Source organism: Doryrhamphus excisus, unplaced genomic scaffold (genome assembly GCF_037039965.1).
Source record: "Doryrhamphus excisus strain RoL-2023G ecotype Guam unplaced genomic scaffold, RoL_Dexc_Guam_v1.1 HiC_scaffold_24, whole genome shotgun sequence".
Taxonomy (NCBI): Eukaryota; Metazoa; Chordata; class Actinopteri; order Syngnathiformes; family Syngnathidae; genus Doryrhamphus; species Doryrhamphus excisus.
Window position 1 is genome coordinate 4,528,246 of NW_027621862.1, and position 23,924 is coordinate 4,552,169.

General features: G+C 39.5%; 1 protein-coding gene across 1 annotated transcript in view; it reads left to right on the top strand.

Moving 5' to 3' along the window:
- mmp25b (matrix metallopeptidase 25b) overlaps nucleotides 1-23,924 on the top strand; it is a 26,146-nt gene continuing 2,222 nt past the window's right edge. Inside the window, exons 1-20 of the mRNA XM_078788851.1 lie at nucleotides 1-159; nucleotides 775-1,004; nucleotides 1,071-1,271; nucleotides 3,905-3,987; nucleotides 4,063-4,219; nucleotides 4,284-4,357; nucleotides 6,214-6,346; nucleotides 6,421-6,517; nucleotides 8,913-9,025; nucleotides 9,121-9,251; nucleotides 11,671-11,767; nucleotides 11,852-11,934; nucleotides 12,458-12,590; nucleotides 13,187-13,334; nucleotides 14,646-14,935; nucleotides 15,020-15,202; nucleotides 18,752-18,836; nucleotides 22,321-22,403; nucleotides 22,467-22,619; nucleotides 22,691-22,984. Of these exons, the coding sequence (XP_078644977.1) occupies nucleotides 899-1,004; nucleotides 1,071-1,271; nucleotides 3,905-3,987; nucleotides 4,063-4,219; nucleotides 4,284-4,357; nucleotides 6,214-6,346; nucleotides 6,421-6,517; nucleotides 8,913-9,025; nucleotides 9,121-9,251; nucleotides 11,671-11,767; nucleotides 11,852-11,934; nucleotides 12,458-12,590; nucleotides 13,187-13,334; nucleotides 14,646-14,935; nucleotides 15,020-15,202; nucleotides 18,752-18,836; nucleotides 22,321-22,403; nucleotides 22,467-22,619; nucleotides 22,691-22,984 (2,644 nt within the window). The 5' untranslated portion in view covers nucleotides 1-159; nucleotides 775-898. The remainder of the gene's footprint in view (nucleotides 160-774; nucleotides 1,005-1,070; nucleotides 1,272-3,904; nucleotides 3,988-4,062; nucleotides 4,220-4,283; nucleotides 4,358-6,213; nucleotides 6,347-6,420; nucleotides 6,518-8,912; nucleotides 9,026-9,120; nucleotides 9,252-11,670; nucleotides 11,768-11,851; nucleotides 11,935-12,457; nucleotides 12,591-13,186; nucleotides 13,335-14,645; nucleotides 14,936-15,019; nucleotides 15,203-18,751; nucleotides 18,837-22,320; nucleotides 22,404-22,466; nucleotides 22,620-22,690; nucleotides 22,985-23,924) is intronic.

Sequence of the window (23,924 nt, forward strand, 5' to 3'; positions counted from 1 at the left end):
TCTCTCGCCATCGCTCCGAGGACAAGAGCGCCTGCAGACGCATTTCTCTCCAGAGCACCCTCCCCTCCTGCACCACCTCCCTCTTTCACTCCCTCCATCTCTCTCCTCTGCACCCTTGCCTGTACGGACACAGTATTGTCAACAAAGCTGGAGAACAAGGTACGAGGGGGAATCGGGGAGTATAGAGGTATACACGGGACGCCCCGCCATCATCTCATTGTAAGTTTGAAACTTTGTCTTTTTCTATATTAAGTTAATGCTGTGATTTGGTATTGACGTCTGGTCTTCAGTGGGTCGACTGGGATTGGTGACCTTTGTCGTCGTTGTTGTTTTCTGGGAAGTCAGGGTGACTTTCCTTGTGTAGCATCTTTAAAAATAATGTATATATATGGAAACAAACAATGTATGATTTATGGATATCACTGACTTTAATCCTTATTTAAAAAACTTACTAACAATTTTATGCAGGCGGTATTAGCCCTACCCCGCTAATGGATGTCTATGTCATGCACACGTGTTATCAAGAAAGCTAAAAGCCAGTAGCATAATAAATGTCATGGCTTCCAGAGTGGCTTCTAATGTACGTCGGCTCCCAAAGGTATACCAGCATTCCAACGTAAAAAACACACACACGTTACGACAGCCGGCATGTAACTAACTCCATTTCTGTCTGTCATCATGAGGCTAATTCGCCACAATGCCGACCATGTGTGAACTCATGCGATATGAACCCCTCCTTCTTTTTCCTTCCCCCCCCCCCCCCCCCTCCTGCAGGACGAAGAGTTGTCGTATCGGAAGGACGGCGCGAGGAGCCCAAAGTGACAGTAAACAGGGCAAGAGCACGCACACACGGCAGGACTGCTGCTTTGCTCTTCATGGTGGTTGGGACACTTGTAGTATGTATGAGAAGTTAACCATGCTCAACCTGCAGAGTGGCTCTAACTGGAGCGGGCCCAACAACTGGTACCATGACCCCACTGGTGTACAGACTCAACACAGCACAGGTGAGATGTTAACAAGATCCTCTTCTAAAGGACTTTTTCATCACGGGCCTTTTTATCCGTCTCCAGTGTCTGAAGGTTGCCTGCTGGACACGGAGGGCGGCATGGGAGGTGAAGCAGTAGGAGGAGGAGGAGGCCCAGGCCGAGGGGGAGGTGTACCCGTTGAGAGAGACGACGGCGAGGAGTCTCAATTGAGGCTGCAGCTCAAGAGGAAGCTGCAGAGGAACCGAACCAGCTTCACGCAAGAGCAGATCGAGGCGCTGGAGAAAGGTCAGGACATAGCACGCAAACGTCGTTATATCATGCTTTACGGACAGGCACGCTACATTGGGTTAAGGCCCGGGTGTCCAAAGTCTTGCCCGGGGGGGGGGGCATATGCGGCCTGAGACTTGTTGCGGCAAAAAATGTATAAAAATATAAAGATATATTACTATATCTTGACCTACATTTGATTGTTTTTAATGTGTTTAATAAGCTAAAGCGATAAATATCAAGATGGTCCCCTGCATTCTTCCATTTTGCTGTGGAAAAAGTTTGGTGGGTTAAGGTGAATGGCGGCAGGATACGCCTCGTAAAAGTCAATACAAGACCTGTATCAAAAAATGCTCAATTTTTATATGAAATGAATGAAATTATGTTTATTATGCTGCTGAATATCTTATTATCCTTTTGTATTGCGATTGTATAGTACACAATGGTGGCTCCAATACAAGGATTCATTTAAGATTGTGCACTGAATCATACTAAGAGCACTTTGTAATCAAAACGGAAAATGCTTCTTGGTTTGAAGACCACTATAATAAATACAGTATATTGTTATATTAATACCACTAATAATATTATGCGCCTGATGAGTGGATATTCTCACACTTCTAGCAATCAACCCTGACTGCTCCAAAAATCAAATTAAGACCACAACTATTCATACGTTCCCCAAAAATGGCCCTACGGCTGCATGAAGAATTGAGTTCTGATAATGCATCATTACTGCAAATGCATTATGCAGTAAAAAAAAAAAAAAAAAAAAAAAAATCTGCTCATATGCACATTAACAGAGAAAGCGAGAAAGAGGCATCAGAACACCACCCTTGACTGGATATGGCTGCAGCGGGCCCCCTCCAGCAAAATAAGGACGCGATGTCCACTGTGCAGCCGAGTGGAAGTGTATCAGTGTGGTCACTCCGTGCAAATGACATTAATGAGGTACACTGACCTCAGCGCACGGCCGAGGCACAATAACAATCATGTGTTGACAAAGACGTCAATTATAATCACGCCAATTAAAACAATTTGCCAAACCGGCTTTATTTAATTTATGGGGTGTGTGCAATATGGATTTGATATTAAGCATGTGTTAAATGGCTTATCTATCAAAAGGCAAATTAGCTCATTATTAAGTATCAGGCATGAAATGCACTCACTTTTTTAGTTTGGTGTTAAAAATGGTCACATTCACGGGTAAAAAAATAAATAAAATACAAGGATGAAGAGTCTTGAACCAGTCATGATGTGCTATATATATATCACTATATTGACACTTACTATGGTACCCATTATGTCATTGGATGGTCACCTCGTACTTCGGTATGTGACAAAAATTAAATTAAATTAAATTAAATTAAATTAAATTAAATTAAATTAAATTAAATTAAATTAAATTAAATTAAATTAAATTAAATTAAATTAAATTAAATTGAAAAAATCCTTAAACTATATTAGGAAAGCAGGAAGTGAACAAATGTAACAGTTACTGATTGTAAAAGTCCCAGATGGAGGGGTAGGATTTAATAAGCTTTGCTTCTTCCTACTCCTTTTGGACATGTGGAACTGTGAACTGATTATGTGATGCATTCAATTGTAATCGGATGCATGTTCAAATGAAATAAAACCATTACCATTGCCATAAAAAAATGAATCTGCATTTATAATTCAATAATTCTATATTTGGTAAATAAAGTTAGGATGTCGAGCACATTTGTGGCTTTGGAAGACATGCTAGAATACATGTAATACATATAGATTCAAAGTTTTATCAATATTAGACAAATGGACGACTTTTGTTTAGCAACAATCTGTCCCAAGTCCCAAAAACTGCAATATTTTTGAACAATTTTTTTTGCCAATTTGTTTATGCTTGTCCGTCCCTTTAAGGTGTGTACAAACTTCACACACCCAAAAGTTACAGTAGGTGTTGTAGAGCTGTGTGACAAATTAAGTCAACCCAAGTTCCAACATTAAGAATAATAACTTCAATAACAGCGCCACCATGTGGTGTGTGCATTCATCCATTCATTTTCAATGGCACTTATCCTCACTAGGATCGCAGGGGGTATGCTGGAGCCTATCCCAGCTGTATACTTGTATGCTTGTCAGGAAAAACAAAATAACATAATAATATTTTGCCATATTAGGACCTTTATAGTAGTGCTAGCTTAACACAGACAAAAACATTTGGATATTATATCAACATTGGCTTTATTTGGGAGCCAAAATGTTGATGACAAAAGTGGAAAAAACCTACGGGGATTTCAGAGCCCCCACTTTGAAATAAAAATGCTTAGGCAGCTCCTCAACTTGAATCCCTTCATTTGAACTTTCCGCATATTCCATCACCATCAATAATTCATACAAAGTGCAACAGATAAATATTTCAAAAATGGTTGTAAGGATACATCTCTCAGCCTCCTTGATTTGTGTTTCCCACGGAAAGTTTAATTAGTCAACAGTGATATGATGCAGGAAATTGGACAAACACACAATGTGGGTGAATAATAAAATTGAATAATAGTAATAATAATAGTTATTATAATATTATAATAACAGTTATTTTTATGGATTTAGAAAAATTGGTTGTTTTTCTTGCATCTTTTCCTAAAGTCCCGAAGACTTTATCTGCTCCACAGAGTTTGAAAGGACGCATTACCCAGATGTCTTTGCAAGGGAGAGACTGGCCAATAAGATTGATCTCCCCGAGGCCAGGATACAGGTGAACAGACCGGACCATTCCTTTTTTTTATTTGTATTTTCTTCATAAAATAACATAAGACATCAAAAATCCAAGGTGTGGTTCTCCAACCGGAGAGCCAAGTGGAGGCGGGAGGAGAAACTGCGCAACCAAAGGAGGTCAGGAGGTGTTACTTCCTGTTCTCAGAGCCAAGCACCCCTGACCACTTCCTTCAACACATCTGTCTATCATCAGCAACACGGCAGCAGTTCAGGTAAGATTCCATTCATATTAAAACAGCATCATATATTGTAATACTCGTGTTACGTCTTCTCCAGGGTCCATGTTGAGTCAGGCTGAGTCGTCGCTGCCCAGCTACAGCTCGCTGTCAGTCTTCTCTTCTGGAGTCCAGGTTAGATTTGTACTCCATCAGCACTTTGCAAAGCACGACATCCTCAGTGAGCACACCTTACTCTTCGCCTACTTTCCCTACTTCACCGAAGATCAGCAATACACACATCATATCATATATCATATAATACTATATTGACAGTTACTATGGTACCCATTATGTCATTGTTTGGTCATATCACCTCCTACTTGATAATAAATAAATAAATAAATAAATAAACAAACTTAAACTATCTTAGGAAAGCAGGAAGTGAACAAATGTAACAGTTACTGATTGTAAAAGTACCAGATGGAGGGGTAAGATTTAATAAGCTTTGCTTAAAATAAATAAATAAATAAAATTATATTAGGAAAGCAGGAAGTGAACAAATTTAAATTACAAAAATAAAAAAAATATTTATAATAATTTTATTTAAAAATATAATAAAAAAACTTACACTATATTAGGAAAGCAGGAAGTGAACAAATGTAAATCAAAAAATAGTTATAATAATTTAACTTAAATATATAATTAAAAAAACTTAAACTATATTAGGAAAGCAGGAAGTGAACAAATGTAACAGTTACTGATTGTAAAAGTACCAGATGGAGGGGTAGGATTTAATAAGCTTTGCTTCTTCCTACTCCTTTTGGACATGTGGAACTATGAACTGATTATGTGATGCACTCAATTGTAATCTGATGCATGTTCAAATGAAATAAAACCATTACCATTACCATTACCATTACCATTACCATTACCATTACCATTATATTATACCATAATGTGTATTTATACACATACAGATGGGGGACCAACAAAATTATTTTGCTGGTCCTCCATATGTGGTTAGTTCATTCAACTTTGTCTTCCAGCAATGTTTCACACACACAACAATTATTTGTGGTTCATTATAAAATTGACTGAAATTGCATATAATTCATAGGGTCTCAATCCTCACGGCTGCTGCTACTAGTAGTACAACAACGACTTACATGTTGCTAGGCAGAATTCATTTGACTCATTCATAAATTGTGCTGGCGGCACGGCGATCGAGTGGTTAGCGCGCAGACCTCACAGCTAGGAGACCAGAGTTAAATTCCACACTCTGTGTGGAGTTTGCATGTGTGGAGTCTCCCCGTGCATGCGTGGGTTTTCTCCGGGTATTCCGGTTTCCTCCCACATTCCAAAAACATGCTAGGTTAATTGGCCACTCCAAATTGTCCATAGGTATGAATGTGAGTGTGAATGGTTGTTTGTCTATATGTGCCCTGTGATTGGCTGGCCACCAGTCCAGGGTGTACCCCGCCTCTCGCCCAAAGACAGCTAGGATAGGCTCCAGCAGCCCCCGCGACTCTCGTGAGGAAAAGCAGTAGGAAATGAATGAATGAATAAATTATGCTTTAAATTGTTGATAGGCAGAGTTCATATAGGGCTCAAAATTAAACGCCCTACTATGTCCTATCACCCCCCCCCCCAAAAAAAACATAATACAATAATGTCCACTTTGGCACTGTATGAGATGTGTTAATTGTTAATTTAACACAATAGGTAAATATGCATACTGAGAGCTAATATTTTTGTCACAATGGCAGTATAACTGGAGAAAAATATTAGAAATACAGTAGTATTGTTACAACAAAAGTATTGTTACATTTGTATCTTGACATTTTGGGTAAATATCATGTCTGGAATGCCTTTATATTGTGATATATTGTTGAGTGTATGACATTCTGGTGTCAAAAATACTCGACCACCCTCTAGCGGTTCTATCTTGTCACTACATGCAACAAGCGCCTAACTATATGTTGGAAAATAATAGTTTATTTCTTCTACCTTTTCTCTACTGTGCCCCCCCCCCCTTCCCCTTGCACCAGTCCATCCCTCCGCAGTCGACCTCCTCCTATTCCTGCATGTTGCCGCCATCTCCATCTGCCCCGCGCAGCTTTGACTCCTCAGCATACGCCTCCCCTCACCTGCAGACCCCACCCTCAGCCAACTCCAACACTGGTGAGTACTTCTCAGCAAGCACTGCTAGACATACTATCTCTGAGACTGACCACCTCTGTCCATTCTCCCCTCAGGCCTCATATCACCCGGCGTCTCGGTGCCGGTCCAGGTTCCAGGAACTGAGCAGCAGGGCATGACCCAGAACCTGGGCCAGTACTGGGCCAGATTACAGTGAACTACCACCAGTTTAATAGAAGAACATAAAAAAAAACAATAACACAGAAGTGAGCTTTTGTGGTTCCAGGAGCAGCTTTGGTTCTACTTGACAGTACGCTACCGGCATTGGCTTAGTATTTGCTTAGCCAGTAGACATAGTTTAGGATTAGGTTGAAACAGGGTGGACTACTTTACTGAAGGATGCAGTTCTACTCAGTAAATGCCAGCATGTATATTGTGAAGTGGAACCACAGTTCCTTGTTACAAATGCAGCAAAAAGCTGTGCACAATATTCCACTTACTTCAAAAAAGTCTGCACTTTGTAGACTTAAATCTGCTAATCCATTCATCGAAAACGAACCTTATGGCTAAACACGTCAATATAAACTCCGACAGGGTTTTCTATACCAAAACAAATCAGGTAAATCAACATATTAAGAGGAAGAAAAGACATTTTTTTTTATATCACTAGTATGAGCTGCTGACAATCATCTCTGCCTGCATGCACTACAGGCTGACAATCAAAGCAGGACAGAGACGAAATACTGTGAAATTGTACTGCAACACCGCCATGGCAACATCATAAAAACCATGCATGTGCAAACTAAACCACAAGACAATCAGAAACTTTGTTGTACAAAGAAATGGCTGCTCACAATCCTCTGTCGATTGCAACTCAGTTTCAACTATTACCATTTGTCTTTTCAATGCTATTTATTTGTCTTTACACTTCACAGGTCCTCAACGTATTGTTTCTTTTGCTGTGTGTGTGTGTGTGTGTGTGCGTGTGTGTGCGTATGCGTGTGTCGTGTTAGTATACTGTGTAGCTGCCAAGAGTCAACCCTTTTGTGAAGGCCTTGGAACCCTTTAACGAAAATAAAACTGTACGTCATCCATATGAATAATCAACCCTCTTCATTTGGGACTTTACGTTTAATGCGGCCATGATGCTCCTGCCATGCATGACTCACACAAGGGGTCCCTGAAGATGGATAGAAATTAAAGATGAGGAGAGGAGGAAGAATGGGGGAAGGAAAGATAACACCAAAGAGAGAGAGCATCACACGGAGGCACGCTATAGCGTACAGTAATGGCTTTCCGAGATGCTATGTGAGATGCCTGAGCTATTCCACTTAAAACAGCATCATCAATTTCCCTTAGCCACAACATATGGACATATGTATTGGGACACAGCAATGGGAATGTCAGTGGTCAGTTGAGGTTCTTTCATCCTAAATTACAACGTTCATAAACATTTCTTAGAAGACTGGAAGCATAGAAATATCCAAAATGTCTTAATGTTTAACAAATAAACCACTAAGAGATCATATTTATCGGAGGAAAAACTAACACAGTACACTTTTTGTTATTATTGCTTTTAATTTTTTATTTCTATTCGCCCACAAGAGGGCGCTATTTTTCCTATTCAAAAGCATTCGGCAACATTTGACTGTGTTTACTGTTTACTGAAAGGATGCATTGATACTGTAATTGGAAGTGTTTGTTGCTATTGCTACTTAAGCTTTGCTTTTTTATGGTAATGGTAATGTAATGGCAATGGTAATGGTAATGGTAATGGCAATGGCAATGGCAATGGCAATGGCAATGGTAATGGTAATGGTAATGGTAATGGTAATGGTAATGGTAATGGTAATGGTAATGGTAATGGTAATGTAATGGTGATGTAATGGTAATGGTAATGGTAATGGTAATGGTGATGGTGATGGTGATGGTGATGGTGATGGTGATGGTAATGGTGATGGTAATGGTAATGGTAATGGTGATGGTGATGGTGATGGTGATGGTGATGGTGATGGTGATGGTGATGGTGATGGTGATGGTAATGGTAATGGTAATGGTAATGGTAATGGTAATGGTAATGGTAATGGTAATGGTAATGGTAATGGTGATGTGATGTGATGGTAATGGTAATATCTCATGTGAACATGCATTCACATGCAGTTCACAGTTCCACATGGCCAAAAGGAGTAGGAAGAAGCAAAGCTTATTAAATCTTACCCCTCCATCTGGTACTTTTACAATCAGTAACTGTTACATTTGTTCACTTCCTGCTTTCCTAATATAGTAAGTTTTTTTTATTAGTAGTATTTTTGTCACGTACCGAAGTACGAGGTGATATGACCATACAATGACATAATGGGTACCATAGTAACTGCCAATATAGTATATAATATATATAAACAAATACGTTATTTGTACAATTCTGTTCTAAAATATTAACATGTTTAAAAAGTCATCCATCCATCTATGTTCACGGTCCCCGACCACCTCCTCCAGCTCCTCCAGGAGAACACCAAAGCATTCTAAGACCAGCTATGAGACAAAATCCCTCCAGGGTGTCTGCCCCGGGGCCTTCTCCGGACTGGGCATGCCCGGAACACGTCACCAGGGAGGCATCCGGGAAGCATCCGAATTTGATGGCCGAGTCACCTCAACCGGCTCCTCTCGATGTGAAGGAGCAGATCCACAAGATCTTGTGCGACCCAAAGCTCGTGACCATAGGTGAGGGTGGAATGACCAATAAATTGAGAGCTTTGCCTGCTGGCTCAGCTCTGTCTTCACCACGATGGTCTGGTACAATGGCCGCATCACCACAGATTCTGAACCTCACGACCCTGAGATACTTGAACTCCGCAGGATGCAATGGACCATTTTCCGTCTGAGAACCGTGGCCTCTGATTTGGAGGTGCTGAGTCTCATCCCAGATGTTGGACGTAGTGCTGGCAATGTGAACCAAGCTTCTGCTCCGGTTGTAGCGGGCCATAAAATGCGGTCAAATACCTTTTCCACAGAGTCCACAAAGCATATGTAAACCAGTTGGGCAAACTCCCATGAACCCTCCAGTATTCTTACAAGGGTGTGGCGCTGGTCCAGGGTTCCTGTCATACCCTTCTCTCCGGCACTCCAGAGTGTGATTCCCATATAGTATGAACACTTCTCACACTTCTTGAAAGGGGGGACCACCACTCTGGTCTGCCAATGGGGAGCTTTTTGACTACCCCAAATACCTCAACCACAGTGATGGAAGTGTCAGTTTTTGTGTCCTCATATACTCGGCTTGCATGCATCATTACAGACTTTACTATAATTATGTCATGAGGATAGTCACAGTACTCATGGTCTGTGTAAAATTTGACAGTCTAGGGTTAAATTCTAAAACAGAGTACGGCCACAACACTAGCACAATCTAATGAGGATTTTACAAAGACAATAATACCCCCTGAAATAATAAATAATAATAAATTAACATTACTTATTTTTGCACTACTAAAACACAGACCTCACTGTTATGTACAATAAGCTTCACATTGCGCAATACTGGACTTGTATGTGCAATAGGATTCATTCAGGGCTGCACGGTGTTCAAGTGGTTAGCGCGCAGACCTCACAGCTAGTAGACCTTAGTTCGATTCCACCCTCAGCCATCTCTGTGTGGAGTTTGCATGTTCTCCCCGTGCATGCGTGGGTTTTCTCCGGGTACTCCGGTTTCCTCCCACATTCCAAAAACATGCTAGGTTAATTGGCCACTCCAAATTGTCCATAGGTATGAATGTGAGTGTGAATGGTTGTTTGTCTATATGTGCCCTGTGATTGGCTGGCCACCAGTCCAGGGTGTGCCCCGCCTCTCGCCCAGGGACAGCTGGGATGGGCTCCAGCGCCCCCCGCAATCCTTGTGGGGAGAAGCGGTAGAAAATGAATGAATGAAATTGTCCATAGGTATGAATGTGAGTGTGAATGGTTGTTTGTCTACATGTGCCCTGTGATTGGCTGGCCACCAGTCCAGGGTGTACCGTGCCTCTCGCCCGAAGACAGCTGGGATAGGCTCCAGCACACCCCTCCCCGACCCTTGTGAGGATAAGTGGTAAAAAAAAATGAATGAATGAATTAATTAATGTAACATTTACAGGGCTTCTTGGCTGCACAGTGATCGAGTGGTTAGCGCGCAGGTCCCACAGCTAGTAGACCTTAGTTTGATTCCACCCTCGGGCATCTCTGTGTGGAGTTTGCATGTTCTCCCCGTGCATGTGTGGGTTTTCTCCGGGTACTCCGGTTTCCTCCCACATTCCAAAAACATGCTAGGTTAATTGGCGACTCCAAATTGTCCATAGGTATGAATGTGAGTGTGAATGGTTGTTTGTCTACATGTGCCCTGTGATTGGCTGGCTGGCCACCAGTCCAGGGTGTACCGTGCCTCTCGCCCGAAGACAGCTGGGATAGGCTCCAGCACACCCCTCCCCGACCCTTGTGAGGATAAGTGGTAAAAAAAAATGAATTAATTAATTAATTAATGTAACATTTACAGGGCTTCTTGGCTGCACAGTGATCGAGTGGTTAGCGCGCAGGTCCCACAGCTAGTAGACCTTAGTTTGATTCCACCCTCGGGCATCTCTGTGTGGAGTTTGCATGTTCTCCCCGTGCATGTGTGGGTTTTCTCCGGGTACTCCGGTTTCCTCCCACATTCCAAAAACATGCTAGGTTAATTGGTGACTCCAAATTGTCCATAGGTATGAATGTGAGTGTGAATGGTTGTTTGTCTATATGTGCCTTGTGATTGGCTGGCTGGCCACCAGTCCAGGGTGTACCCCGCCTCTCGCCCGAAGACAGCTGGGATAGGCTCCAGCACACCCCTCCCCGACCCTTGTGAGGATAAGCGGTAGAAAATGAATGAAAATTAATGAATTCAAGTGAAACTCAGGTACAATATGTGCAATACTACATTTTGTTTACTGAAATTCCATATTTTGGTTACTGCAATTCTACATCTTGTTACTGCATAGGTTATTGTTTTTTATGTACATATATTTACACTTATTTTCAACAGCACCTGCCACTTTTATATTTATATTGCTATTCCTTGTTTTGTTTTCATCCTTTTTCTTTATTCTTATTTTTACTTTCTACAAAATGCACCGTGGAGTTGCACTTAAATTTCGTTATATGTAATACAATGACAATAAAGGCAATTCTGATTCTGAAAGGCATAAAATTATGGTTGTAATATTGGTTTACAAGCACACTAGATATAGTATATATTCAAAATACCTTTCTGGATGATGCTCACATGGGTGGGGTGGGCTGTGGTGGGTTGTGACATGAACTCGAGTAGAGAGAAAGAGAGAAAGAGAGAAAGAGAGAAAGAGAGAAAGAGAGAAAGAGAGAGAGAGAGTAGACCAAGAAGCTCAATCGATGAGCCCATCCTAGTCTCAGGAGAACAGTCTGAAGCTTCAGAGAGGAAACTCCTTGGTGAGCTTTGTTATTATTGCCTGTTTTATGGTTAGAAGCATGGCGTAAAGATATCTAGCGTATAAGAAATATTTCTATCTGCAGCCATTGCCATGGATCTACTGTGGATGGTTTTGACTTTGGCCGCGTGCGCATCGGCTGTGCCCGAGCAGTACAGCAGAGCAGTGGTGAGTATTGATGCAAGTATGTTCAACGTGATAATACTTATGATATGAATTCACTGAAAATTATTTCATATAACAAAAAATAGCTAAAATTGATATTTTATTAATTTGTGTTGTATTACATTGAATACTATAGTTTTTTTCTTTATTATGGTGGTTAGTGGTTTCCTATCAACTGTTTGGTGAGGCGGTACAGGGAAGGGCTGGTTTCAAAATCACTTCTACGAGAATTTCATCTTTCCTGTTTGAACAGACATTCATGACCACATCACTTGTGTTTGTATTTCAACTGGCACCCACAACTGCTTTTCGGTTATAGTGACAGCCACACCATTGAGTACACCCCTCAACAGGGACACAAAAAAATGCAATACTAAGCCAAAATCGGACAGAAATTGAAGTACCTAAATTGAAACAGCAATACATGTTTTTCTGCTGTGGTTACGTGTATTCTGCTGTGGTCATCATGTTTGGAGGAAACAACACATGAACACACTTCCTATTTTCTTTGCTTTGTATCCCGCAGGATTGGTTGAGCAGGTATGGTTATCTTCCTCCTCCCGACCCGCGGACGAGTAAGCTGCAGACCAAGGAGGCCATCGAGAAAGCCATTCGCGTCATGCAAAGATTCGGTGGTGTGAGGGAAACCGGAATGCTTGGTAAAGACTCCTCGTATTATGAGGCCTCTAACTTCCTCTTTTATGTGTTTTCATATCAACTGACACAGAATGTTGTTGGGAATAGAACTAGCACGTTTGCAACAGTCCCAAATATTAGCATCTTTGGTTCATGGATTCTAACAGATGACAAAACCTAAGCTCAATATCACTTTTTTTCATTCATTCATTCATTTTCTACCACTTATCCTCACAAGGGTCGCACGGTATGCTGGAGCCTATCCCAGCTGTCTTCATGCGAGAGGCGGGGTACACCCTGGACTGGTGGCCAGCCAATCACAGGGCACATATAGACAAACAACCATTCACACTCACATTCATACCTATGGACAATTTGGAGTCGCTAATTAACCTAGCATGTTTTTGGAATGTGGGAGGAAACCGGAGTACCCGGAGAAAACCCACGGAATTGAACTCGGGTCTCCTAGGTGTGAGGTCTGCGTGCTATCCCTTCATAATAAAAAGTTTATAATAATAAAAAGTCATTGATTAATATTTAAATTTGTTTTGATGATAGAAAAAAATGGGGAAAACGCTTTTCCACAACTCTATTTATTCTGTATATTTGTCTTTTACAGATGGTGAAACGCTACGTCTCATGTCAACACCGCGATGCTCTCTTCCCGATATTGTCGGGACCGAGGACAAGTTGAAAAAGAGGAGGAGGAGGAGGAAAAGATATGCGCTATCAGGACTTAAGTGGCACAAAAGTGACCTAACCTGGAGGTGTGTTGATTCCTACTATCCACTATAGCACAGCTATGTGAGCTACGGTGATAACATTAGAGTCACAACGGCTGCATAGCGGTAGAGTGGTTAGCGCACAGACCTCACAGCTAGGAGACACGAGTTCAATCCCACCCTCGGCCATCTGGAGTTTGCATGTTACCCCCGTCCGGTTTCCTCCCACATTCCAAAAACATGCAAGGTTAATTTGCGACTCCAAATTGTCCATAGGTATGAATGTGAGTGTGAATGGTTGTTTGTCTATATGTGCCCTGTGATTGGCTGGTCCCTCCCTACCTGAAGACAGCTGGGATAGGCTCCAGCAACCCCCACGACCCTTGTGAGGACAAGTAGTAGAAAATGAATGAATGAATGATTGTATGGTCAGGCTGCACGGCGGTCGAGTGGTTGCGCGCAAGCCTCACTGCTAAGAGTTAAATTCCACCCTCGGCCATCTCTGTGTGGAGTTTGCATGTTCTCCCCGTGCATGCGTGGGTTTTCTCCGGGTACTCCGGTTTCCTCCCACATTCCAAAAACATGCTAGGTTAATTGGCGACTCCAAATTGACAGCTGGGATAGGCTCCAGCACCCCCGCGACCCTCGTGGGGAAAAGCTTAGTTTTAGAAAATGCTTAGTTTTTTTTACTAAATAAGACATCCAACTTGTAAGTAATGTTGCTAGTTTGTATGTTAAAAGTTGAAATACTTAGAAAGCAACATGAGGGCCGGATTCAAACGCTTGGTGGGCCGCATGTGGGCCCCCGGGCTGTAGTTTGCACACCTCTGCGCTAGGGAAACTAACCATTGTTTTAGTAACCAATTAATCGGTCGATTTGTTGGGTTAATTGGCGACTCCAAATTGTCCATAGGTATGAATGTGAGTGTGAATGGTTGTTTGTCTATATGTGCCCTGTGATTGGCTGGCCACCAGTCCAGGGTGTACCGCGCCTCTCGCTCGAAGACAGCTGGGATAGGCTCCAGCACACCCCACGACTCTATAAGCAGTAGAAAATGAATGAATGAATCATACACCACAATGAAACCCATTCATCTATTTTCTATGCCGCTTATCTGTATGCTGGAGCCTATCCCAGCTGACTTTGGGTGAGAGGCGGGGTACACCCTGGACTGGTCACATTCATACCTATGGACAATTTGGAGTCACCAATTAACCTAACATGTTTTTGGAATGTGGGAGGAAACCACACATAGATACCCAATCAGAGATTAGAACACAACTATTAACTAACTATTAACCATTAATTAACCATTAACTAACTCGCTAACGCCATGTCAACTGTTCCCTTTGCAGTGTCCACAGCTACCCATTGCCATCCCTCTCCCCCGGCCTTCCTTCCACCTTGGTGGACAGCATCTTTACTCACGCTTTCAAAGCCTGGAGTGATGTCACTCCCTTGACGTTCCGCCGTTCGGGCAAGGAAACCACCACCGACATCAAAGTGTCGTTCAACCGCTTGCTGCACGATGATGGGTACCCCTTCGACGGGGAGGGGGGCACTCTGGCCCATGCTTTTTTCCCAGGCATGGCTGAAATTTCGGGCGATACACACTTTGACAATGATGAGAGGTGGAGCTATGGAGGTATGGATGCCCCCACTGTGTATTATGCAACACATTTGGCATGTTGACTAATATCTTAACCGTATGTAACAAATGTCCCCCTAGGGGCCAGCGGTGGCACTACAGACTTGTTCACGGTGGCAGTGCACGAGTTTGGCCACGCGCTCGGCCTGTCCCATTCCTCCTCTGACCCATCCATTATGAGGCCATATTACCAGGGTCCCGTGGGAGATATCCCCCACTTCCAGCTGGCCCTGGATGACAAACTGGCCATTCAGCAGCTCTATGGTCAGTCAATGTTCAAGATGCCGGTTTTTCTCACTGCCCACTTTATTAGGTACACTTTAACATTATGTTTGTGTCATGTAGGCCAGTGATTTTCAACCACTGTGCCGCGGCACACTAGTGTGCCTTGAGAAATTGTCAGGTGTGCCGTGAGGAATTATCCAATATCACTTTTTATAATTAACATTCATTAATCATCATTTGGCGGCACGGCGGTCTAGTGGTTAGTGCGCAGACCTCAGACCCCACCCGCGGCCATCTCTGTGTGGAGTTTGCATGTTCTCCCCGTGCATGCGTGGGTTTTCTCCGGGTACTCCGGTTTCCTCCCACATTCCAAAAACATGCTAGGTTAATTGGCGACTCCAAATTGTCCATAGGTATGAATGTGAGTGTGAATGGTTGTTTGTCTACATGTGCCCTGTGATTGGCTGGCGACCAGTCCAGGGTGTACCCCGCCTCTCGTCCGAAGACAGCTGGGATAGGCTCCAGCACCTCCCGCGACCCTCGTGAGGAAAAAGCGGTAGAAAATGAATGAATGAATAATCATCATTTGAAAATATTATGTCAATATCCACGTATACATGGACCCAAATATTCCAATTGCATTTGGTTTATTTGCTCAATCGGAAAGAATGTAACCTTTGTATAAACCTCATTCCGAAAGAAAAGTGCCAATCCGAATGAATATATAATCGGATTCACATGGGTGGAATATTTCTTTCCCCAATCCGATTGAGGTATCTTGTAGCCGCTCAAACGGAAAGTTGTCAGGGTGTGTTTTTCTTCTTCTGTTGTTTATTGTCGGTTGGCAAGCAGCTTTGGTGTGCATTAGCGCCATCTGTGGAACAGAATCTAAACCCTTCTATACGCCATTCATAAGTCCATAAGTCAAAAGAAAATACATATCTATATAAAACATGTACCGAGTTGAATTATAAAATATTAGCAAGATTGAATTTGATCCTTTCCTGGTTAAATTTATCATATCGCATGCTGAGATATGACGTAACACGCAGCTCCAGATGTTCTTCAGTTTTAAAAATGGAGGCCAGCAATTGGCGCTGGACTGCTACGGAAACTTTGTTTTTGATTCAAACTAAATTTCAAGACTGGACAAACGAAAAACTGTTAATACGGAGTTATTCCAACAAGTGAAACTTGGGGAAGTCGGTATCACGTGATGTTGGTGTTTACGTTTTACTGCAAATGCCCCATTGACTATTCTGGTTGATTATAGTGACGCATGTAGACAAGAGATTGGAATATTCCTTTCCATTGTTTCCGGAAAAGTCATTCGGAAAGAGAAAAACTCCTCATGTAAACATGGCTACTGTGGAGTGTCTGTGGTGTAAAGACTGGCAGAGCAATGTAATATTGGTCCGTGTGGCAACACCGAGCTCGTTCCTCCTATAGACTTAGTGATGTTTTCCAATGTAAAAAAAAAACGTGCCGTGGCTCAAAAAAGGTTGAAAAACACTGATGTAGGCAAGCAACACCAATCACACAAATAAAAAATCCACCATTTTAACTTAGCCTCACAGCTTAGCTTTCAGTACTTGGTAATTGTAGTCAATGTTGCCTTGACTATTGACTTATTATTACAATGAAACATTACATCATTGACTAGCTGGTGTCGTACGTCCCGCATATGCAAAGTTCCTGTTTACCACTTTAAGGTCCTGTTTTTCTTCCTGACAGACATAAATGTCTATGAATTCTGTCGCAACGTATAGGAATATTGCAGAGTCATTGTTTTCCGACCACAGTTGTCATTTTTATCATAAGACTTTTTTGTCATGTGTTTAAATACCTCTTACCATGATGACTCACTGGGCCACCAAGAAACTGTGGTGTGAGAACCTCTGATGGTACACTGGCATCGCACATCTAATGGTACTCAGGAACAGGAGACTGTTCTTTAAAATAATATAAAATATATATATTATAGTGATACATTATTTATATTTATATTTATATTTATATTTATATTTATATTTATATTTATATTTATATTTATATTTATATTTATATTTATATTTATATTTATATTTATATTTATATTTATATTTATATTTATATTTATATTTATATTTATATTTATATTTATATTTATATTTATATTTATATTTATATTATATACATTATAACAGGGGTCGGGAACCTTTTTGGCTAAGAGAGCCATGAAGGCCAGATATTTTAAAATGTGTATCTGTGAGAGCCATATACATTTTTTTAAACATTGAATACAATAAAATGTGTGCATTTTTATGTAAGACCAACAGTTTTAGATAATGGGCTCTAATTGTGTAGACCAGGCACACTACCCCACGCCAATGGGGTGTGGCCAGCACACTTTCGTGAGCAGCGCAGTGTCTAATAATAAATCAAATACTTGTTGCCATTAATACAACTTCTGCTGCTGCATAATTTTGCACCATACCCAGTATATTTCATTCTTTTGGCCATCTTTGCCAGAAGGCTTGGTTCTGCAGCTTTAGCTAGGTGACTATTTGACTAAAGGAGGAAAGTTTATATTTACATGTTGACATCTCAATGACCGAGGTAGACTACCGCATTACCCAGTAATAATCGAGTTTTGGTGTTTGACCTGGAAAATATCAGGAAAGATGGATATGGTCGGCCGTATTGCAGTAGAAAATAGATGGACGAATTAAAATGCATAAAAAAGTTGTTGATTTTTAATATTATTTTTAACAGTCATTTCTGTGATGTTTACTTTAAAATGTTCAAAAATACATTTTTATTGTGGTAAGAAATGCCTTATTGTGGTAAGAGAGCCAGATACAGTCATCAAAAGAGCCCTACCTGGCTCCCGAGCCATAGGTTCCCTACCTCTGCATTATAATATACATATATATCAGACTGTTCTTTAAAATAATATAAAAAAATATATATATAAATATATATATATATTATATTGATACATTATATTATTTATATTTATTATAATTTATGTAAATAAAGAAATATATAACATATATTATATATAGATTATATATATTATATAATTATGTATTATATTATATATATATTTATTTATTTTATAATATATATATTATAATATACATATATAGTATACATATGCATTATACATATACATGATATATATTATGTATAATATACATTGTGTATATGTGATTCATTTTAATGTAATAATTGTGTACTTCGGATTCGGATGCATGTGTCTCTAATATATACATATATACATACACATATACATATATATATATATACACATATATATACGTATATATATATATACACATCTGAAGCACACAATTATGACCCATTTACATTGAAATTAATCACATATACACAATACACGATTTACTGCTACACGTGTCTGAAAAGGAGCAGGAAGAAGCAATGATTCTTGATGAGTTATGTGAATTGTGACGGATGTTTGTGAAGCAGAAGCTCTGCAAACACACAACCACAAACATTTAGAATACTGTTTCCTTTAAGTGTGTTTAAAAAAAGAATATGTTTGCATCCTGTGTGACAGTAACTACCTCAACATTGGTTTTACAGGCACCAAGGATGGTGAGCGACCAGGAGGTGTTGACCCAAATCCCCCCCGTCTGCCCAGCCCACCTCCACCCAGACCGACGAGGCCGTGAGTTAATCCACCTCAAACACAATTATGATGTTAGCATTTTTCTAGGATCAAATTTAGTAGGAACCTGTACTCAAAACAGAGAGCAACGTGCACCAAAAAAAAAATAATAATAAATAAAAAAAAAAAAAAAATAATAATAATAATAATAATAATAATAATAATAATAATAATAACCATTCATTTTACAAATAAAATACTAATACTACTAAAATATATTTAGAAAAAGTCTGATTTGCGTGTAGTATAAAAGAAGAACTTCCTAATTTTATGTGGAAAAGGTAGTATTATGGAACCAAGAGCATTTTTTTCTGGGAAATATATGACAAAAAAATTATATTTGGACCAGATTGTTCAATTTTATTTTAAATAAAATTAAATGTGTACAAAAGGAGTGAGGGAGTGAAAAAAGTTTAGGCTGGCTCAGAACGTTCGGTTTCAAAAAACGTGGTAAAACTGCCCCTTTGTGATGTCACAACAGAGGGGCGGTCTTCCTTATGTGGGCGTGGCTGCAAGCCAGATAAGCCCTCCCCCCCAAGCTCTGCTCCTCTGTTTATGTTGCTAGCAATGGCTGACTGTTTGGACTAGCCCACAAACTTGCTGAAGTCAGAAGAGCAAGCAGTAGGTACCTTATCAGTGTCCTAACTGTGTTTATTTTGTGTAAGTCACGGAGATGGAGCAAAGCCCTTTGCATACAGGGAGGGTTGCTAATAGCCGTTTCCCTGTAGAAAACCTAGCTAAAATACAAAAGCTACTTACCATTGAGGATACGTCTTGAATAACCTCTCTTCTTAAGAAACGTCTGACTGTCCAGTCTCTACTTCCGGATCGGATTCGGAATCCAACACTTATGGCTGTATGTTCAAAGCTGACATAAAAAAAGATACATTGTTGTTTATTATCAACTCCTGTACCGTTGGAAGCTAGCGGCACAAACAGGAAGTCCTTATATGTACTCCCGAGTGTGACCACCCACAGCGGAGTGGGCGTGCCTGGAGGCGGGCCGTGAGTGGAATATATCAAAACAGACCGTTTTCGCGGGAACCAAGAAATCCAAAGAAATACAGCTGAATAGGTGTGGATTCTGGAAGAAGTAGAAAGCTTAGTGTGCTTTGTGTAACTGCTCTATAGGAGTCTACAACTCATTACAAAGGGCTGAAAAATGAGCATAATAGGTCCCTTTTAATGTTTGACTCCTTTATTATTCATTAATGTTCAGTTACAGTTTTGCTGTTTATTTTTAAATATTTTATTATTATTATTTATATTTTATTATTATATATATTATATCATATTATATTATATATATTATTATTATTATTATTTTATTATTTATTTTAAATATTTTTTATTTTAAAATACATATATTGTAGTGTACTTTTGAAGTCTGCTGAATTACTCAATACTCATTACAAAGGGCTGAAAAATGAGCATAATAGGTCCCTTTTCATGTTTAACTCCTTTATTATTCATTAATGCTCAGTTACAGTTTTGCAGTTTATTTTTAAATATTTTATTATTATTATTTATATTTTATTATTATTATTATATTATAATATTATATATATTATATGATATTATATATATATATATAATTTTATTATTTATTTTAAATATTTGTTATTTTTAAATACATATATTGTAGTGTATTTTTGAAGTCTGTTGAATTACTCAATACTCAATACTCATTACAAAGGGCTGAAAAATGAGCATAATAGGTCCCTTTTAATGTTTGACTCCTTTATTATTCATTAATGTTCAGTTACAGTTTTGCTGTTTATTTTTAAATATTTTATTATTATTATTTATATTTTATTATTATATATATTATATCATATTATATTATATATATTATTATTATTATTATTTTATTATTTATTTTAAATATTTTTTATTTTAAAATACATATATTGTAGTGTACTTTTGAAGTCTGCTGAATTACTCAATACTCATTACAAAGGGCTGAAAAATGAGCATAATAGGTCCCTTTTCATGTTTAACTCCTTTATTATTCATTAATGCTCAGTTACAGTTTTGCAGTTTATTTTTAAATATTTTATTATTATTATTTATATTTTATTATTATTATTATATTATAATATTATATATATTATATGATATTATATATATATATAATTTTATTATTTATTTTAAATATTTGTTATTTTTAAATACATATATTGTAGTGTATTTTTGAAGTCTGTTGAATTACTCAATACTCATTACAAAGGGCTGAAAAATGAGCACAATAGGTCCCTTTTAATGTTTAACTCCTTTATTATTCATTAATGTTCAGTTACAGTTTTGCAGTTCATTTTTAAATATTTTATTATTATATTTATATTTTATTATTATTATATTATAATATTATTATTATATATATTATATCATATTATATATATAATTGTATTATTTATTTTTAATATTTTATTATTATTATATTATAATATTATTATATATATATTGTATTATTTATTTTAAATACTTGTTATTTTTAAATACATATATTGTAGTGTATTTTTTAAGTCTGCTGAATTACTCAATACTCAGTACTCATTACAAAGGGCTGAAAAATGAGCATAATAGGTCCCTTTTAATGTTTAACTTCTTTATTATTCATTAATGTTCAGATACAGTTTTGCAGTTTATTTTTAAATATTTTATTATTATTATTTATATTTTATTATTATTTTATTGTTATATTATTATATATATTATATTATGTTTATTATTATTTTATTATTTATTTCAAATATTTTTTATTTTTAAATACATATATTGTGGTGTATTTTTCAAGTCTGCTGAATTGTAGTGCAAACAGCCTGAACCAGTAGCTCCAGCTATAAGTTATTGTGTAGTGCTCTCTAGTGGATGTCTGTTGAACTACATCCTTTGCAAATACAGTGAACCTCGGATATATCGGAAATTCGCTCACAACGGACAGATAAAAAAGAACCGATTTTTCTGTAATGCATTTCCAATAAAAATTCATTGCATATATCGGATTTTTTTATCACGGATTTCGCCTATTTCGGACAAAATCTCCAGTCCCGTTCCAATTTCCCTCGCATATATCGGATGGCCGCATCGTGTCTTTCTCCTGGCTCCAGATTTAGGACAAATATAAAAGTGAGTGACGTCAATAATACTAGCACAGCAGTGAATGAGATCTTAACCTCACTATTGGAAATAACGTAGGCCTGACGGGCTAACAGGGCCTAGCTTAATTAACAATTTGTTATGCTCAGAGTCCAATAAAGTTAAATTGTCATTACCTTACGTCTCTTTTCATTGCCCAGTCCAGGTACATCGGAAACATAGTCAAGGAAGTGCCTTTTTATAACGGATATAAATCCGATATATGCGTAAAACGGACATTTTCCGGTATACGCATATAACGGATTTCCCTTATATCGGACAAAACCAGTGGGAACAATCGAATCCGATATATCCGAGGTTTACTGTAGTACCTCTGCTTCCCCAGGTCGGACCCAACTGTTCCTGGCCGCTGCAATGGAGGATTTGACGCGGTGGCCAACATCCGAGGGGAAGTCTTTTTCTTTAAAGGTGACGACTACCCTCAAATTCCACAAAGTGAAGCTTTAGTCTGATTTCTTTGTCTGGAAAAAGGTGCCTATTTCTGGAGAACCAAGCGAGACGGAATGCTGGTGTCCCTCAATCCGGCTCAGATCCAAAATTTCTGGATGGGTCTTCCTCCAGGAACTGACAGGATCGACGCTGCGTACGAGAGGAAGAGCGACAGCAGTATCATCTTCTTCATTGGTGACCAAGCTGACACAAAGGTGGATCAAATAGCGTTAGACATGACGAGTCATGATTTGTTTGTGACCCAGGATCTCAGTACTGGGTCTTCAAGGACACGGTGGCCATGAGCGGATATCCACGGCCCCTCTCTGATTGGGGGATGAGGAGGAAGAGCGGCGCTGTGGTCGACAGGGTGGACGCCGCCTTCATCTGGGCACATAATGGCAAGACCTATCTGTTCAGCGAAGGCGAATTTTGGAGGTTTGACGAAACCCGCAAAGGCCAGCAGGTGATCGGGGAGCCGGAACCGGGCTATCCACGCGATAACGACCTGTGGACCGGAGTACCCTCCCATATGGATGACATCATCAGCTGGGGCGAAGGTAACATCACTGGCTAAACTGGTGGTTTGGCGTGAAGGAATGACATTATGACTGGAATGTATGACGTACAGATGATGGACATGTGATCAGTATCAGGATGTAATGTTTTGACAAACTGACTCTGGAATGTGGAGTCACAGTCTCGTCAACTCATGACACGGGTCACAAAGATCATTTCGCGTTAAGAACTACAAAAGGACGACAGTCCCATCTGTAGATTCCGTATGATCAATGGTCTTGTCCGTCCAGTCATCCTTTTTCCAGGCAAAGACTTTAACACAGGGGTCTCAAACTCAATTTACTTGGGGGCCACTGGAGCTAGGGTCTGGGTGAGACTGGGCCGCATCAGGTTTTCCAAAAAAAAAAACTGCATTTAGGCGGCACAGCGGTCTAGTGGTTAGCACGCAGACCTCACAGCTAGGAGACCAGGGTTCAATTCCCACCCTCGGCCATCTCTGTGTGGAGTTTGCATGTTCTCCCCGTGCACGCGTGGGTTTTCTCCGGGTACTCCGGTTTCCTCCCACATTCCAAAAACATGCTAGGTTAATTAGCGACTCCAAATTGTCCATAGGTATGAATGTGAGTGTGAATGGTTGTTTGTCTATATGTGCCCTGTGATTGGCTGGCCACCAGTCCAGGGTGTACCCCGCCTCTCGCCCGAAGACAGCTGGGATAGGCTCCAGCACCCCCCGCGACCCACGTGAGGAAAAAGCGGTAGAAAATGAATGAATGAAAACTGCATTTATTAAAAACAGAAAAATCAATAAACTTTGCTTTGGTTCCCATTTTCTACAAGAAAAGCTCTGATAAAACATTCCACTGTTCTCAAATATCTTCCTTTTTATTTTTCTACACAAAATAAGATGAAAAATAAATAAACAAATCAAGAATAAAGAAAATCAATCAGTAATAAATAAATATAATAATAATAATAAAACGG